This window comes from Cyprinodon variegatus, unplaced genomic scaffold (genome assembly GCF_000732505.1).
Source record: "Cyprinodon variegatus isolate N-32 unplaced genomic scaffold, C_variegatus-1.0 Scaffold13, whole genome shotgun sequence".
Taxonomy (NCBI): domain Eukaryota; kingdom Metazoa; phylum Chordata; class Actinopteri; order Cyprinodontiformes; family Cyprinodontidae; genus Cyprinodon; species Cyprinodon variegatus.
Genome location: NW_015150466.1, coordinates 2398850 through 2417313, shown reverse-complemented (window position 1 = coordinate 2417313; position 18464 = coordinate 2398850). Strand labels below are relative to the sequence as shown.

The following is an 18464-nucleotide window of genomic DNA, read 5'->3' as shown; positions in this document are numbered from 1 at the left end:
AAGCTTGGTTTGGTGTAGAAGGCTTCCAGCCGTACATGTTTGAGCCCTTGCCTCGCAACGCTGCCAGTTCTGTTAGCTCTACGCCTGCTGAAGACACAGACGTCCATCCCCGTGAACACTGGGACAGAACTCAATGGGAAAGGACATGATTCTGATTTCTGATTTCAGCTGTTGCGTATATTAGCTGCGACATATGAATCAAGATGCTATGACCGAAAAAATTTGATTGACATATGACCGTTGATATTTGATTGGCTGAATTTAGATGTTCAGGCTGACGTATAACTAACTGGCCTGCAGAATATGATGAAAAAAACACAGATATATATTTTTTTTTAAATAGAACTTTTCTAACTTTTAGGACAATATCATCTGATAAAGAGTACATTTATGTACATGTTTAAGCCAGAATGATTTGACTTTTAAATATTTTTTCCCTACGACTTTAAAAAAAAGAGCTGAGAATCCGTCTGAATGTTTGTTTTTCACTGAAGAGGAGCTACATCTACTGAGGGATGCATCCTTAAACCCTGCATATCACATTTCTGATCTTTAACTCTGGTCCCTTACAGTGAGTAAAAAAAAAGTTTTTATTCCAAGTAGTCATACTTTTTAATTTACTTTGCTCTTGAGTTTGAATTTGAACCAGATTTCATTAAATAAGGGAAAGTAAGACATTTTTATTAGGACCTATCTCTAAGTTTGGAAAAAGTCCTCAAATGAGCACAAAGAAACAATCTATTTCTGCTCGCTTATTAAAGAGAGACCGGGAAGATAGGAGGCCTGAAGTATTATCTTTGTTATGAAATCCAGTTTTAATCTTTTCTGCCTTCATATGAAAACAGTTCTTATCTATTGAACGCAGGGTTCCAGTAGATCTTTGTTGGATGTGTAACTGTCTCTGCTGCAGTCTGCATCTTTAATCATCAGCCACTGTGTGTTGAAAGAAGCGGCGGTCGTTAACAACTGAATTATTGTCGTGTCTGCATTGTTCAGGTAAACAGTAAACTTTTCGTTGAAAGACATTTATGTTTTGCTGTCATGTTTCCTCACTAAACAAACACAGTATCTAAAGAGAAGGAATGCTTTTTAGTGTAGGGTAAAACTTTTTATCTCTACTTTTACACACTGTACAGGAATTAAAGATGTTTCCTGCAACGAACAATGGCCGTACGGAGAAAACAAGTCCAGGTGAGTCCAAGCTGAGTGAATTAACTTGTGCAGATTGGACTTTATAAATGCTGGTGAAGATTCTCAGTCATCCAGGTCATAGTCATGCCAAAAAAGGAAAAAAAAAACAATCCACTGGACTTATTTGAAGACGTCAGAAATAGCGTTAAGTTCGAGGCTTTATACAGTAGCCCAACAAAGCCTTGTTTTTGTTTAGAAGACATGCAAATTGAAATAGAAACAATGACCCCCATTCCAAAGGGGTGGACCTGTTCGTCCGTTTCAATTTGGACCATAAAGACAAACTAAATGAAAAGTTGATGCAAAGTCTCTATAAAGAGAAAGGTAGCATCAGTGGGGTCCAACAGATATCAGGGATCAGCAGAAAAAGTCTGTTTCATGTATGTCTGAGGTAAAGTCCATAGAAAATAATTATCATTTCTACAGAGTCAAGAATAAAAGTCTCTGATTCAAATGAAAGAATGAAAACAAACGAACTGAATGATGCTGTGAAAAAGAGGCTTCTGTTCATTTTAAGGTAGATGAAAGCTGCCATCATAATTCACCATTTCATGTGTTTATTTGTATTTAGCTGGATTAACATTCAGGCTCATAAGTTGTGGATTGTTGTTCAAGTTGAACGGAGCAAAAGGCATCTATAGACAATGTGTAGCTTCAAAGTTTTATCTTTTTGACGATTTCCTTTGTTTTATCTCCTTACTTTAATTATAGAGCACTCACTGAAATACTTGGAAAAGCAAAATTTCAACCCAATAGTGTTATTGGAATCCAGGACAAAACCTTATTACCTTTGTAACATTAAAAAAATATTGATATTTTGATAGTAAAAATGAATGTCAATGTAATAACAAGAAACGCCAACTTGCTGGAATATATTAAGAAAAATAACAAAAGTGCTTCTATCAGAGATTCATGAAAAACATTCATTGTTTTTGGTACAACAGTGAATTAGAGGCTTTGATGCTGATACTGGCACCTATATTTTTTAGTTTAAAACCTAAATATAATTGTTAACGAGGCTTATAAACTTTTTAACTTTACTTTTTACATTTTCATTTAGCTTTTTACCTTTTTTTCTTGAGTTAACTTTTTTCTTCCAGCTTAATTTACAGTAGGTAATATATCATTCAAGGGCTCATCTAATTGGTCAAATGCCAAAATAAGGTGTACAGCCATGTAGCAGCATCTTTGCTGAATGGCTGGATATAGATCTGGTGCTTCTAGACCTCAATGAGGGATGGGGGGGGCTCCTTTTGTAAGGGGGATGCAAGTGATCAAAGACCGTAACTTGCCCTATAAAGGATTAAAGTAAAACACTTTGTTATTAGATGAAAAATAAACCAAAATAAAGAAAACCTCTGTTATTTCTTTAGAATTCTTGGACTATAAACCGTGATACCACTGAAGGACGTGAGTTTGCATGCAAGACAGTTGAGCTTCCACCACAGCCGGCAACACGAGAAGCCGAGCAAACATGCAAACAAATGCAGTAAAGATGAGAAGATGATGATGAGAAGGAACAACAACAACAACCAAAGAGCCCCGAAACCATGGAAACAAAACCGAGACAAATCAAGAAACAGAGGGATAAAGTGGAGAAGGTGTAGGGCAGGAAACAACCAACATGAATTAGTGTTTTGCGTCGTGTTGTATGGTTTAGCTGTGACATAACATAGGGAAGAAGATATTCTGCCTATAGAGAAATAATCACCTTCGCTGGGGATGACTAGAATGTACGGCGTTGTTATTTGTCCCCTACCTATTACCACTAAGGCCAAGGGCCACACGTCCCCGCCGGAAAGCATGAGAGGAAGAGAGGGGAGAGAGAAAAAACAAACAACAACAAAAAAGGAAAAGAAAGAAGAAAAAAGTCTAAGAAAAAGGATAAATGATTTGATTTATCAGTTTCATTAGATCCCCCCCCCAGTTTGATCTGTCTAGAGGAGAGAAGCTGCTGTGGTGAGAGATGAGATCAATAGCACTTCTGCTGGGATATGACTTATCGGCCAAGGATAAACAGTCCGTCTAATTACCAGGAGGAGGCCTGACTGGTGTGTCCAATATGCTTATTAGTAAAGAGTGGTCAGTGAATGCAGATGTTGTGTTTGGAGTTAGCATTGGGATCTGCCAGCCTGGACTGACGGGTTAATAAAACCAAAGGGAAGAGACAATGGAGGAAAGGAAGAGATGGATAAAAAAAATCTTTCTGGCAACTTGTAGAGGAAAGAAACTGATAATTATGTCTGCTGATATATGGTTTCACATTTCTGAGGCAGGAATGGGTACGTCATTTAGTTTGAAGGAGCTGTTTGTTGTTTTTTTTATGTTTTGTTTTTTGCTTTTGGCGCGGGCAAAACCCTGAAAGCAGATTGATGTTGAAACCAGTGATCATAAGGGCACTAACACACCTGTGGTAAAGAGAAAGCCTCAATTATGGATCTATAAGGCTTTCTTTGTGTCTGCTGACCTTCTGCTCCCACCTCTGACCACTGCTGCAGCCCTTTCTAAATTACATTCGATACCAGAAAATGATCTCACAGAAAGAACTTTATTTTCCTTCGACCTCCTGATTAGGTACTCAACTTTTTCTTTTGCCAGTATGTTTTTATTTGCAGTTATATGCTTGATTCTGTTTTTTTCAGACTAGTTCTTTCTAAAGAAGCTAAAGCATAATTCTCTCTTTCTGTGGATTTTTTAACTGCGCTTGGAATTCAAGGCATAAAAAATCTGGATCCATAAAAATGACAACTGTGTTATTTTATTTAATTTTTTTTCCGTGAAATAGCATTTTTTTAAATACAAAAGAAAGACCTAAAATTCTGTTCATGTCTGGTCTTAGCCTAGACTAAAACATAAAAGCAAGGATATGCTGCTATAGGCTTTGGCTGCCGGAGGACAAAGGGACTACTTTTCTCTCTCTGCTTCTATTTCTGAATTTCTGCAGTAGTTTTTAGATTATAGTTTTTAGATTGTCTTTGTCTTCTTGGTTATGTTCTTCTTGTTTTTTGCCCTCTCAGTTGGTTTACTGCTGTCAGCAACTACCATTTAATGGCAGAAATTTTGGTGCATAATTGTTGCAAGCAAATAAGTTTTGTAAATGGAAATTTGACAGACGAGTATTTTTGCTGTTTTTTAGATTTAATCTTTAGAATTTTTTTTAACAAATACATTTAACTTTTAGAAATTTCTCTCATTCAGATTGAATTTTTATCATTTTAAATCTTTAAAATTATGTTTCATAGATCATCTTTCACTCTTAATGCGCACATTGACCACTATGTGCTAACGGCCTGCAGACCGAAAGAAATGTTCCTCACTTCAGAGGAAAGCCTACGTGAAGAAAATGTGATCTGGAAAAACAAAACTGAAAAAAAAACTATAATTCATAAAACTGAGTGTGGAAAACAGAAATTTTACAAATAAAAGTACCAAAAAAGAATTGAAAAAAATAAATATTATATGCAAATTTTGGAATAATTAATTTTCATTTACAAATAGTGTTTCTTTTTAAATTTTCATTAGCAAAACATGTTTGTTGTTTTTTTTGCTTAAAATGGTATTGGAACAGTTTTCACTCCATACCATCATAGATTATGCAGTTTGGCTTATTTCTTAGTGTTTAGTCCTGTTTCTATCCAAGACATAGGTATGGGTCCAGCTTTTACTGTCACTAATTGGATGTTCTCATTTTCATCCTTTAACATGAAAACTGGCTCAGAGCTCATATGATTAACTGTTTCTTTCCCAGGTAGAGCCACCTGTGGAGCTAGTTTACCTTTAGATTTTCTAACATCGAAAGTCTTTATAGAGCAATGCATTTACGTTCCGTATCTCCTTGAACCCCAGTCTGTCTCAGCAGAAGCCACTCAAACTGAGCCTGGTTCTGGTGGAGGTTTCTTCCTGTTAAAAGGGAGTTTTCCTCTCCACTGTTGCTGCATGCATGATTGTTGTGAGGGATTGCTGTAAAGTCGCCATTTCTCTAGCTGCTCATCCAGGAGGAGCGGATCCTGCAAATGACTGGATGCAATCAGCTGGATGATCGGATTCAAATATCTCTGTAAACTGTCTTGAGATGACATGTTTTTAATTGACGCTATAGAAATAAATCTAATTGAATAGCGACTACCACAAAGCTGCCTTTTTTCCATTTACTGATGCACTACCTTGATTTTATACCCAGGTACATCAGAGGAAGAACTACCAAGCAGAATATGGAAGCAAAGCGATCTAATATTTATCCAATGTTGCAGGATTTTCCGATTAATCTTGATCTGCATTTGAATAACTGTGTTGTATGTCTCGTGTTTCAGTAGAGCTAAAGCTTGTTATGCTGCGAGCTGCCTGTCGAGGCCACTGGAGCTGACCATTGATTGAATCGGAAAAACATATTTGCCAGAAAGGCTCAGATCTTTAAAGTATGAGACAGATCTATAGAAAACAGATTCAAGATTTAAAATTAGAAATAAATTATCTTTCAGGGTTTTACCAGGCCATGCTTTACAGTCAGCCATGGTTTGTGATCATTCCACTTTGAAATACTGCGGCTAGTACAGTTTCACTACTTGTAACGAAATCCAAAGATGAGTTGTTTTGAAGCTCTTTAACATTGAATCTTCTTATCTGGCAGCTCATTTCAAACACATAGCGTGCTTCTAAAATGTGTCTGCTGCAGTGAAATGAAGCACTCTCCATATCTGACTCATATCGTCTGCAGCAGACGACTTGAATGAAATACTACTGGATGAACGGTTCAATAAAGCTGACAGAAAATGTTTGTTTCAGAGACGCTGCAGGTTGTAAAGCTCTACCTCGTTATTCTGGATTATAGAGGATGGAGGGAAACGGTGCAACGGGAATCTATAGGAATTAACCTTTTCAGCGCCAGGCTGGAGGTTAAAGGAAACCTTTTTAAAAAAATTAATAAAAAAACATGGTGGCTGACTTTGGTTAAGGGGTGGCTGTGGCTTTCAGGAAAATCCCAGAACTGAAACAATTTTAAAGTCAACTCAGACATATTAATGTGGAAAGAATGTTTTTTTGGGGGGCGGAAATTATGGAGCTACACTGGGGCCGTATAGTTGGTTTTATTTAATTTAATTTTTATTTTTTTTGGAAAAAAAAAAAATATTATTTGAAACTGAAAAAAAAATGTTAAAATTACTTTCCAATTTCTTAAATAATTTTCTTCGTGGGGGCGGGGCTTAACATAATGTGAGGCATGGAATGATGACTGAAAGTTTATTATTGGTGGATTCAGGAACCCATGGAAGTAGAAACGTCTACATTTCTCTACATCATCTCCCTGATGACACTTAAATCACTGAAATATGTCAGTCTTTTAAAGTCAGTTACACTAAAGCACAATGCCAATAGCCTTTTGGAGGCTTTTTAATTTCCCACAGTTCCTGAATGCCACAGTGGGAATATCTAGTCCAGGGGAAGAAGGTGTCTGTCCCTCCATGTCTTCTTCCCGAAGGGGAAGCAGTTTAAAACTAAAAAGAAAACTTTTAAAAGGCAAAGTTGTTTTAAGAGTTTAAAAATACCTTTGTTTTTTAAAACCCTATATTTTTAATTTATATTTTCTTCAGTTTGATATCTTTTTCATTTCAGTTTAAAAATTATGCTTTAATTGCAAATTCTTTTTTCAGTAAAAAAAAAAGGAAAAAAAAGGTAGCCAATCTTTTTTTTTCTAGTTTAAAAAAAAAAATCCTTTTAAATTTTTTTCAGTTTTAAAAATACTTTTCAGTTTTTAATATTTTATTTGTTTATGTATATATAAGTATGGTATAAGTATTCTATTTTTAGCTATGTTTTATTCATCTAATATCCTTTTCTTCTCACATTAAAATACTTTTTTTCATACTTTTTTTTCCAGTTTTTAATTTTTTCCCAAGTTTCTGCAATAAAGAGAAGAAATTGATCAAAATTCGGCTTCAAGGGTTCTGATGAAAATAAAAGAGAGCTTCTCCTACGTGTCTCTAATTTTATGCTTTTATTGACTCTGTTAAATCCATTTCCACGTTATCTTGAAGAGAAACAGACGTTCTTTATTTTCTGAACAGAAACGTCTCATTTTGCTGTAGTTCAAAGAGCTGACTCACTGGAGCCGTGCCTCAGGGACTAACGCAGTCAGACTACAGTCCTGAACACCTTTTCCTCCTCCTCATGATGCTGAGCTGGCTCATTTTGTTCTTTCTGATTATGCCTTACAAACTGCAGAACTGTTCATCTGTCGCTGGTCGGCTGCTGAAACTAAACCTGCTTCTGCAGGAGATTTTCCTTCTTTAAAGGGGTCATAGAATGGTTCTATACGATATTTGGTGCTGGTCCTTAGGGTCTCTGAATAGGGTGTGTAACATTGGTTGGGCTAAAAATGGCATATTTGCTGTTCTATGAGAGCTAATTGGTTGGTTTTCAACGAGCGAAGCTGCTGAGCAAAGACGCATCATAGCAACAAGCACTCGCTCACTGAAACATCAGATTGTTGATATTGTAGGGTGACCAGATGTCCTCTTTTTCCCAGACATGTCCTAATTTTCATATCTAAAAAAATGTCCAGGGGGAATTTGAAAATCGTCTGGGATTTTGGTCGACTACAGTGCAGCAGAACCGAGCCGTGAGCTCCGGGGCTGGTCCGGGAACCCCGGCGGATGGGGGCAGGGAGCCAGCAGGAAATAGAGCTACCAAACCCGACCCCGACCATAGCCTGGACACCGGCAGCCCCATGCTTCCCCCAGCCTCCCTCCTCCGGCTGAGGACAGGCGGCTCATGGCTCTCTGCTGAGGTCCGGTCCAGTCAGCGGCCCAGCAGTCGACACTTCGTACCCCCTCCTCCCTTGGCCCAGTGAACCAGTCGGCTGGTCTGTATGTCTATATTGGGGCTTGACTAAAGTACAGGCCAGAACCAAATAAGGCAACATCCCCGAATTGACGTCAACTCTGGGCTTCGTTTGGATTCACCCGTTTTAAGGTGGAAGTTTACAATTGTGAGATTTGCAGAGAAAGTAGGTGTTGATGGGGTTTGAATTTTTTTGTACGTCCATTTCCCCCACTGAACTATCGTTATTCATCCACGACAATGGAAACTCGGTTTTGCATTCTATAACCCCTTTAAAGGGAGACATTCCTCTCTACTGCCACCTTGTGATCTAAATTCCTTGAAGAGAAGTTGAAATATTTGAAATAGGATGATCTACATGATCTGATTTAATTGGATTAAACTCAACGAGAATAAAACTGAGTGAAAATGGACTGACCTGGAATAACCAGAAAAAACTGGACCTGTTTGACTTTGTGCTTTCAGATAATTTTAAAATAAAACTTATTTGAGCCAACATTAAATATCTCTCTAACTCTGATTTATCCCTGCATTATGTGCAGAAAGGTTCCCACCCAGATTACTGCTTTAAATTTTATTTCAACTTCAATTTGCTTCTAAAATTCTCTGATTGGACTAAAGAGACAGCTGCCATTTTTGTTGCAGAACTACATTAAGAAAACCATTAAGCTTTCTTAAAATTGACCATCTGCTTTGCAACTTAACACTGCCTACTTTAAAACTAACAAGTCCATTTAAATTACATTCGGACTCAATAAAGGTTTCCACATTTAAGCAGAAAACTTTGGGGTATGAAGACAGCCGCAAAGTGAGAAGCATGTCTTTCCTAATGCAGACAGTCATAGCGTAGTGTTTTCACACCCTAACATATATTACCTAAAGAAAAAAACAAAAACAAACATTCAGTATAATAAATGAAGAAACCAAAAGCTATAAAAGAGAGAAATGTGCACAAATGAGCAATAAAGGCTTGATGTACTGTGGATGAGACAGAAATAGAGATTGAAAATGTGGAAAAATCAAATCAATGCTTGATGAAGATGGAAAAATAAACAGAAGGTGAGAAAAATCGATAGCAAGCTGAAAAGCTCTCAAAGCACACAGCCCGGCGCACAAATGGGTGGATTTGTGAAAGATGAACAGCAACTAAAGATCTGAGACACAGAGAGAGCAATGGAGGGGTCAGAGCTGGAGGTAACGCTGTAGCATCTGTCCAGTGGGTCTAATAAAGCCGACTGGCTGGACGTGGCATGAGATGACGAAACAAGAGCCGGACAGAAGGAAAGGAGCAGAATGAGAGAAATACTGGAGCAGAGGAGATGGGAGAAGAGCATGCAGGGTCAACAGGTCATGAATAGTTGGCCTTTTTCCTGCAGAGTGTGTGTGTTGGTGTAAAACAGCTCTTTCCTAATAGAACCTACTCCTCTGGGTCGATACCAAAAGTATCTATGAAACTATGAAAGTCCTAATACTTCACTAATGATGCTGTGTATCAATGGAAGGGTGCTCATACCTTTGCGAGCCAGACGGACGCAGTTTATTTTGGTTTCCTGTAGAGAGAAAACACACACAGACAAAAAGTTAACATCCTTCACATCTGATAACTGGTTTTTGCCATAAGCCATTATATTCCGTTCGGACATTGGGGACCTATGTCCATTGTCCTATGCCCCCCCCTGCAGGTGTTCTGTCAGATCAACAAACCCGGACAGACCAACATACCCATAGTCAGTACACATTTATCCCTTTATTTTATCCCTTTAGTTTTGTACCAAAAATAAACTTTAAACTACCTCAATGGGCGTGCTTCCCTTTAGTCATGTATAAAAAATCTATCTATTTACTTACTTTTTGGTGTTTTTTGTGGTGTACAGCAATCTCAACCTAAATTGCTTTTTTATATACATATTTAAAGTCAGTTACACTAAAGCAGTAGCTGACTTTACTGCTTTAGTTTAACTGACTTGTAACTTTAGTGTAGTAAAGCAGAAGCAGTAGGTTCTTGTTCCCCATGTACGCCATACTTGAGTTACAGGTAAGTTATCTGATCAATGACATACGTTAAAGGAATAGTACACCCAAAACATGATTAGCCTTCATTTTCTACTCACCCCCATGCTGAACAACACTCTGGAGTACTTTTTTGATATCTCAAATGCATCTGGAGATCTGGGAGGCTTCTTGCTGTCTGCTGACATTCAAATAATGGAGATCTATGGCGCCCGAGACAGAAAGGTCCATAAAAGTCCAAAAAAAACGTGTCAATATTCCTCCATACTGCTCGTCCAATGTATTCCAAGTGTCCTGAGTGGGTAGCATCCAGAATTTACTCGAAACAAAGTCATTTAGAATGTTTTTAGAGCATAAACAGTAGTGTATAGGATTTTATAAATTACTCATAAGTGGTGGCGTTTAGCTTATACAAAGACTATGAGTAACGTGAGCGGGGTTCACAGGAGGAAACCGTCAGTTCTCCTCCAGACTTCATCCTCAGTATAGGGTGAACGTGAAGGTGAGTGTGATCGATCCTCCCTGCGTTCACGCCCACCACCAACAAACTTCCTCGCAGACATGATGCTGAATCTGCTGCCACTGCAAACTTGCTTTCTTTCCATTTATTTTTATTTATTTATTAAATTATGTTTTTTACCACCTGCTTCTATGGTCTTTTGTTCTTTGTTTTAATCATATATATCTGTATGGTAAAGAATATATCTGAAAACCTAACTCTTACCCCCTGACAGCGTTGGTTAAAAAAAGGAGTGCCTCAGGGTTATTGCTTCAGCCCACTTTTATTTCTTTCCCATACTGAGATCCAGCTTGGTCAGACTATTCCATTTAGACTTAGAGACTTAGACAGATTTTATTTTGTCATTTTGTACACACAAGTGTATACAAAAAGAAATTTCATTAAGTACGGCTCTCTAAACTTTGTCTTTTTTTTTATTGCAGCCTTGATTCATTTGAACCATTTGAGTCTCTAGGGTCATTTACTCAGTGAAAATGTTGAACATGAACATTAAACATGAATGTATGATGCAGAGCATTGTATATTTGTGTGCTTAATATGAATTATTATCATTTTAATTACATTATTCTGAAAATGTCATCATATTTATAATCTCAGAAAGTCTCAAAAGTCTGTATGCATTGTTGTTCAAGAATTCATCTTATTTTTCCTATCAGCTTTGCCTGAGGCTGTTTCCTCTGTCAGTGGGTGTCCTTTCTTTTAAACCTGCTCTTTTCATTCCTTCATGGCTGCAACCTTTTACCTTTTCTCCCCTCCTACAAGGTGCTGTCACCAGCCAGTGTACCCGTCCCACACACCTGTCACCCACATATTTCCATCCGTCATTCGCCGGCCCATTTGTCTTCATCAGAGACGATACGTACAGTAGCTGCCAACATGTCACCTAAAAGCTTCTGAACAAATTCTCTCCAGCTTTGGTTTTTAGGGCCCCTTCTGAATATCCTCAACTCAGAATATTAACACATCAAATCTAGTTAGAATAAACCAACTTTAGAAACTACACTATTTGCAGAAAATATATTTGGATTTCTCTCAGGGGTCATGACAAAAATAACATTCATGTTTAATTTTTTTAAGTAATTTCCAAACAAATATAGTAAAAAAAAAACAGCAACAACAACAAAAAAAAAGCTCATGGGATACCAAAAATGCCAAGAGTTTCCAACATGGTATTAAATTAGACCTGATGTGCAGATCTGCATTTTTTTCCCTATCTTGTTTTTAAATATATTTTTATATAGTATGTCAGGTTTAATCAATGATGATTATAAAATTAATGTGTGCTTATGAAACATTTGTGCAGTCAGGAGACCATCCTGCCTGCTGCACTGTGTCTTGTGATGCAGTCAGGAGACCATCTTGCCTTGTCATTCTGATGGAGCATCCTGTCTTTATGAACTGATCAATTGTTCTGTCAGAACAAATGCTGTTTTGTAATCATGTGCTATGCTCTGTTAATAAAAGACGGCTGCAGGAGGGGATTCGGAGAAGGAAAGCTTGAAGTTGGGTTGGGCTTTTCTTTCCGCTCCTGCAGAAGCTGCTTGAATCTCTTTCCTGTGCAGACTCAATTTCTATTTTTTTGCAAAGTTATTTTTCCTGAATCCAACATAGTATATTTACTTTTTCATGTCTCTTTTTCAGATTGAATTTCATGAATTTCATTCTTTTCAAATTGTGTTTTACAGATCAGAGCATAGATGCATTTCTTTTGGTCTGCTGGATGTTAGCGAGAAGATTTCCATTGATCAAAAACTAGCGTTTTTATTGGGCTTGAAATGTTATTAAATTATTAGCATTTGCAGTTTCATTACTTTGTTTTTTATACTTTTGTTCCAAACAATTTCAGTTACTAAGTTGTACTTTATATTATTTATTAGAAATATCATTAGCATTTAATAAAATAAATGTTATTCAGTCTGGAGGTCTCACTTTCAACCAATCACCTCATCATAAGCCTCTGTTCCAGCCAACCAGAACTGCTAGACCAGTCTCTGGATGATGCTCAGTTCCTGTTCAACAGTCTGTGCATTACGTCTTCTTTAAGTTTTTTCATATCAATCCATTTTCCTAATTGCTGCTTTTTCACCATCTAAGTGTTTCGAGGTTGAATAAAAATGTCCTCCATCTCTATGGCTTAGAACCTCGTCTTTCTCAAAGTGCCAGTAGATCCCGTAAAGGGCTTATCTTGGCTACGTTCACGCATCAGCCTGAAGTGACCTCAATCCGATTTTATTTGGCAGGTATGCGACCTGTTTTTTGTCAAATATTTCACATTTGGAAATGTGAATGGCCACGCAAAAAAATTGGATTTCAAGATAAAAATTGGAATTGAGCATCAAGGCCTGCAGTGTGAACGAGGCCTAAAATGGAAGCAACCACATGGTCTTAACTTTTGTGAAGAAATCTTTGACGATCACTTCCTACGACAAAAATAATTGAATATTGGGCCCTTCGTGTGTTCTGGAGAAGCCCTGGCTGTGTGGTTGTCGGTCCATCTTTCTGTTTCTTTAAAGTCGTAGGGAAGCGGCTGTTCAAACCGTGGCAGTTTTGAATTCTCCCGGGTGGTGCACGACTTTACAAGAGTGAATAAAGTGAATGTAATTGGTCGTGGCATTGTTGTGGCGGAAGGTTCGCAAGTAAGTTTCATTGTGGCCGGTTTGTCGGAAGCATCTTGCTAACCAGTTAGCAACTTAGTTCTAGTAGGTTCCCTATGGGAAATTCCATTGGGACCAAGTAGCACTAAATTGGTGACTTAGAAACGACACTGTCAAGGAACGCTATGGACAGAGGAAACATGCAAGAGGAGGAGAGTTTAGTGTCGGAGGTCGTGGATGAGTTTCCCCTGTCAGAAATCACTCACTCTCTTACAACTGCACACTATAGCCTAATAAGTCTCAATTATTCGCTCTACAACTATACACCTGTAATGGTCACCACTAGTCTGCGATTCGAAGATTCTTATTTCAACCGTTGTGTACATTAGCAGAAACATATGAATCAAGATGCTATGACCAAAAAAAATTTATTGACAGATGACTGTTGATATATGATTGGCCTAATTCAGGTGTACAAGCTGATCTATAACTAACTGGCCTGCATAAGATAATGGGAAAAAAAACAGGATTTTATTTTTAAATAGACACTTTCTAAATTTTGGGACAATATCGTCTGACGAAGAGTACATTTATATACATGTTTAAGCCAGAATGATTTGACATTTAAATATGATTTCCCTACCATTTAAAAGCAATTTGATCAAAGTTCAAAGATTCAATGATGCTGATTCCGATGTAAATTTTAAATGAGAAATATAAATTCCTCTATCGGCATTGAAATTAAATTCCAAATGATTATTGACTCATTTACAGCAAACGATGATTAGCTGAATGTAGGTAAAAATCTCTGGGAGATTTAATAACAGGCTGCTTAATGGGAAAGTTCCCATCTGTTCATCAGACCAGGAATAAAAGTGCATTCAGGAATTTTGGAGTCTGAGTGCATCTTGATTGACAGCGACTGTCAGAAGGTAAAATCTCTCTCCTGGAAACTCCTAAACCTGCACTCTGAGGCTCTCTCAGTGTGTGTGTGTGTGTCACCGCAGTGCTGTCTTTGCTGGTATGTTAGCGTGTGTGGGGGGGTGGTGGTGAGTGACATTGATTGTCAGAGTGCCTTGGCCAACCCCTGAGGCTTTTTACTTGTCAAAGAAGGTGTCTGGGTGTCTTTTTTCCCAGCATGGTGGAGCGTGTTTCTCCATGCGTGTCACACTTTCCTTTTGTTTTTTTTTTGTTTTCTGCCATTTTTTACCCCATTTTCTTTGTCTTCCTCTTCTTCCTCTCCCTTTTTTTCCAGCGACTCCAACTTTGCAGCTTGTTTTTTCACTACCTCTGATCTTCCTGAGTTTCATGCATTTAACTAATGCTCGTCTATTTTTAAGATGCACTGATTGGAGGTATGTCACACGGAGAAAAGTCTGCATGGAGTTCTTTAAGTGTCTTTAAGTGAGTATCATGATCTGGCCTGATAGTTTCAACTTAATTATTAATTTCATTCACCTGCCTAGTTCTGCCTGGTTCCTAATTTTTCACCTGCGTCTGTGCTTTATATTTGGTTTAGCCCGAGCAATCGGGGCCAGATAATTGTTTTGTGTTTTGTGTTCTGTTTGGTCGTTTTTAGTTTAGTTGTAAGGTTCGTGTCCTGGTTCCTGGCATTGGATTGAGAGGGTTTTCGTGTTCGTCTTGTCTTCTGATCGTGTCCTGGTCCTTCTCCACGGACCCCTCAGGGTTTTAGGCTCGGAACTCGGAGAAGGTGAGTTTTATTCCTGTAAGCCTGGCTCCTAGGAGGAGACCAGTTTAAAGTCCTGCTGAAATCCTGGTGCCCCGTCTTGTCTCTGCTTCACTCAACCACCCAGCCTGCCCATCTGCTTCTGTGGCTGTCTGTCTGGACACGCTTCTGGACCCGTCTGTATCTGAACCTGCCTCCACGCTCTGAGGAATCCTGGTAGCCTAGATCCCTATGTTCCTGTTTGGGCCGAAACCGCTGATCAGCTGAGGACTCTTGGATTCCTGGTCTGCTGCTGTCTGTTCTGTTTTCCCCTGACCAGGGTCGGCTTTCAGCTTGTTCTCTGGGGCTGCAGCATCTGGGACACTCTGGGTGGTGCCAGCCAGTGTCCCATCGGCTGGATATCACCCCTTTCAAAGAGGGTGGACTGAACTGTCAAACCAGGTAAGTGACCCAAATGGATAATCATCTCCTGTCAGATGATCATGGTCACTTACCTGTGTTCCTCCCTTCAGAGTGTCCAAGTGTCCGAGCCGCAGCTCCACAGTCCCACGCTTTTGTTCTGTTCCCTTCGTTGTTTTCTAAATAAACATTTTTAATATACCTGACTGTCTCACCTTGAATACTGGGTCTACCTGTCCCGTTTTATGACAGTGAGCCCCACAGGTGTCTAACCAGGTTTGTACTGGCCTAACTGGTAATGTGACGATACTTGGACTGGTGTTTTTAAGTCTAAGCTTTCACTCCATACTTAAATAATCCCACTGAACAATGCTTTGTGTAGCCTTTAATGATGCTGTTGTTGTTAATTCATTTTAAATTTTATACAGCAAAACTGATCTGAAAATAAAATTTTTTTTAATGATGTATTTGCCCTTAATTTCAGGAGGTGATGATCTGCCAATCGAATTTATATGTTTTCTCTTAAAAACAAGATTTATTTTCAAACTTTTTTTATGCTTGAGATTTTCTCTTTTTTTTATTTTTTTTATTTTTTGCATTTTATAGATCACATCATCTTCACTTCCAGCTCAATGAAAACACTCACTCTTGACCAATAGAAATGGTTCTTTGCTCATTGCTCCAGAGAAATGCCCACCCCCAAAGGGAAAGAATGAGAATGTGAAACACAATTTGATAAGAATTACATTTAAAAAACTTAATCTAAAAAAACCAAACATTTAAAAAAGAAATAAAATACATAAATAATGACAAAACAATTAAAATAATTTGACAAAATAAAATCTAAGTAATCAGCAGAAACACTTTATATTTTTTTTTAAGTTGATTTTCTGTATTGTGTTTTTTTTCACATTAATTTACGAGCAAGTTTTTGCCTGAGAAAAAAAAAAATAGAACAAAGTTCACTCCGTACATGTAGGAAGCCGGATTATTTATGCCTAAAATGCTGTGAAAAGACACACAGATGAAAAAAAGAGGAGAGAGTGGGAGGATTGAGGAACAGTTTCCTCCTAAATGTTCTCCTGACTGAGAATAAAAGGCTGGGAGGAAGGCGTGGCTCTGGTTTGATGGACAGGCGGATCTCATTGGGGAAAACTAAAATAGTCGGATTATCCAAGACTGGCAGGGAATGAGCAGCTCTTTCATCCACAGGATCAAACTCTGACACCAACATAGCCGTCTAACAGCAAAACAAGGAGTTTCTTTGCAAACAAGAAGCATCTGCAGCCTTCGGGACAAACCAATGCTGACTCCCACAGCAGTGAGTGACAGAAAGAGAAATTAAATCAAATCCCTTTGTGAGAAAAGCAGATTAGTTAAATCCTTGATTGACAAATATCACCTTCACACCTATCTGCTCCTGAAATGAGGAGTCTAAAGCTTCAGCATTTGATTTGGCCCTGCAGTAAAAACGGCAGCCGCTGGGAAAGCGAATGGACAAATTTTAATATGTCTCTCGTCTTGAAATGCCAGCAACAGTTTCAATCTGGGAATAGGAAGGATGGGCAGAACGCGCAAATACAGAAAGGAATAATCCAACTGAGGGCCCATTTTCTAAGCCTGACTTCCCCATCAAATCATTTGGGTTATGGTGGCTGAACAGGCCCACTTATATTTCTATTTACTTTCTCCACCATCGCCCCACAGCACACCCACAATTTTCCACTCCGTGATCCGGACAAATCTAACTCCGATTGGATCGACTGCGATCCAATCAAATAGGGAGCCTGAAAATGACCTGATTTAAGGTCTGAACACGAGCCTGAATCCATCAGCCATGCAGGAAGTACAGGCCTCCACCTCACTGTCCGTCTCCATGTGGGAGCATCGAGGGGCGAATCACGGCTTCGGCCGACTCACCAGGCATCACTCTCTGCACCGTTACCCTGGTTACGGCAGGAGGAAATTAAAACAAGCCTCAAAGGGTTTTAAAGTGTTATGGAAATTTAACAAAGTGAAGTTTGATTCTTGAAATACTTCTAAAGTAAGGAGCTGGTCGAAGATGGAGGATCAGCAGTCGGTGGGATTAATTGATAAAAAGGGGTCAGTGGAAGAAAAGCTTCCCCTTTGATTTAATAAAAGAGCCTAAAAAAATATGGAGGACCAACTCTGCCATTTAAAAAAAAAAAACACATAAATAAATAAATGCTCAATAAAGAAATAAGCATCCAATTAATTGCGCCCTAGAATACAATAAACTGATAAATGTAGGTAGAAATTAAATTATACAGTGAGACATAAATGTATGAATCTCGTTTAATTAGCTTATTTATTTATTTGTTGACCCTTTAAGACACACCCCTCCTCATTTGCATAATGATGCAGGAATGCAGACAGAAATGTAAAAACAACAGGCAGAAATAAATAGCTTTGAAGAAATAAATAGGGTAAAAAATACAAAGGAAGAATAAAACAGACAAAAATATTACCACATGCACATAAATAAATACTTTAAAAATAAGTAATAAATAAATAAAGTTGAAGATTATAGCAGACAATAAATAAATAAGGTAATTATTACAAAGGCGAATAAATAAAAAAGCTATATACATTTATGCCGCCTTGCATAATTTAAATTCTACCTACATTTATTTGTTTATTGTATTTAGGGGGGCAATTAATTGTATGCTTATTTATTTACTGAGCATTTATTTATTTCTGTATCTATTTTTAAATATGGCAGAGATGGTTCTCCATAAAAAAAAAGGTCTAAAAGATAAGGCCTGACTGGAAACAGTTAGTGTTCATTTAAAGTTTTAAAACTGTTTGACGATTCCACACTCAAAGTTTTCATGAACCGTTATACGTGAGATATCTGTGGACACAAACAAATGTGATCGGCTTTTGATTTACTGTTTACTATGTTAGCTAGAGCTAACACCATTAGCAGAAGCTAACGTAAAATCAAAATCAAATCAGAGGATAATGAATGAGTGTTTAAAGTGACAGTGAAGCATCTTTCAGTCGTTGTAAATCGTTGTTCGAATATATCTGAGAAGATGTTTTGATCCTGACGCTAACTTCCCTTTTCTAAAGATTTAACGATAGTTAAATTGACTCTTTTGCACTCTATGACTTTGGTCTCATCGTGTAAAAAAGCAATCCCATATGAGAGGAAAGGAGGGAGATGGAGGGAAATCACAGAAGCTATTTTTATGACATTTAA

At 38.0% G+C, this 18464-nt stretch overlaps 1 protein-coding gene across 1 annotated transcript in view; it reads right to left on the bottom strand.

Moving 5' to 3' along the window:
- The window catches only part of LOC107089818 (receptor-type tyrosine-protein phosphatase T-like), a 309070-nt gene that overhangs the window by 183040 nt on the left and 107566 nt on the right, over positions 1 to 18464 (bottom strand). The window contains exons 8-9 of the mRNA XM_015382802.1: positions 9542 to 9578; positions 2903 to 2959 (exon numbers count right to left, since the gene is read on the bottom strand). Coding sequence (XP_015238288.1) covers positions 2903 to 2959; positions 9542 to 9578 — 94 coding nt within the window. The remainder of the gene's footprint in view (positions 1 to 2902; positions 2960 to 9541; positions 9579 to 18464) is intronic.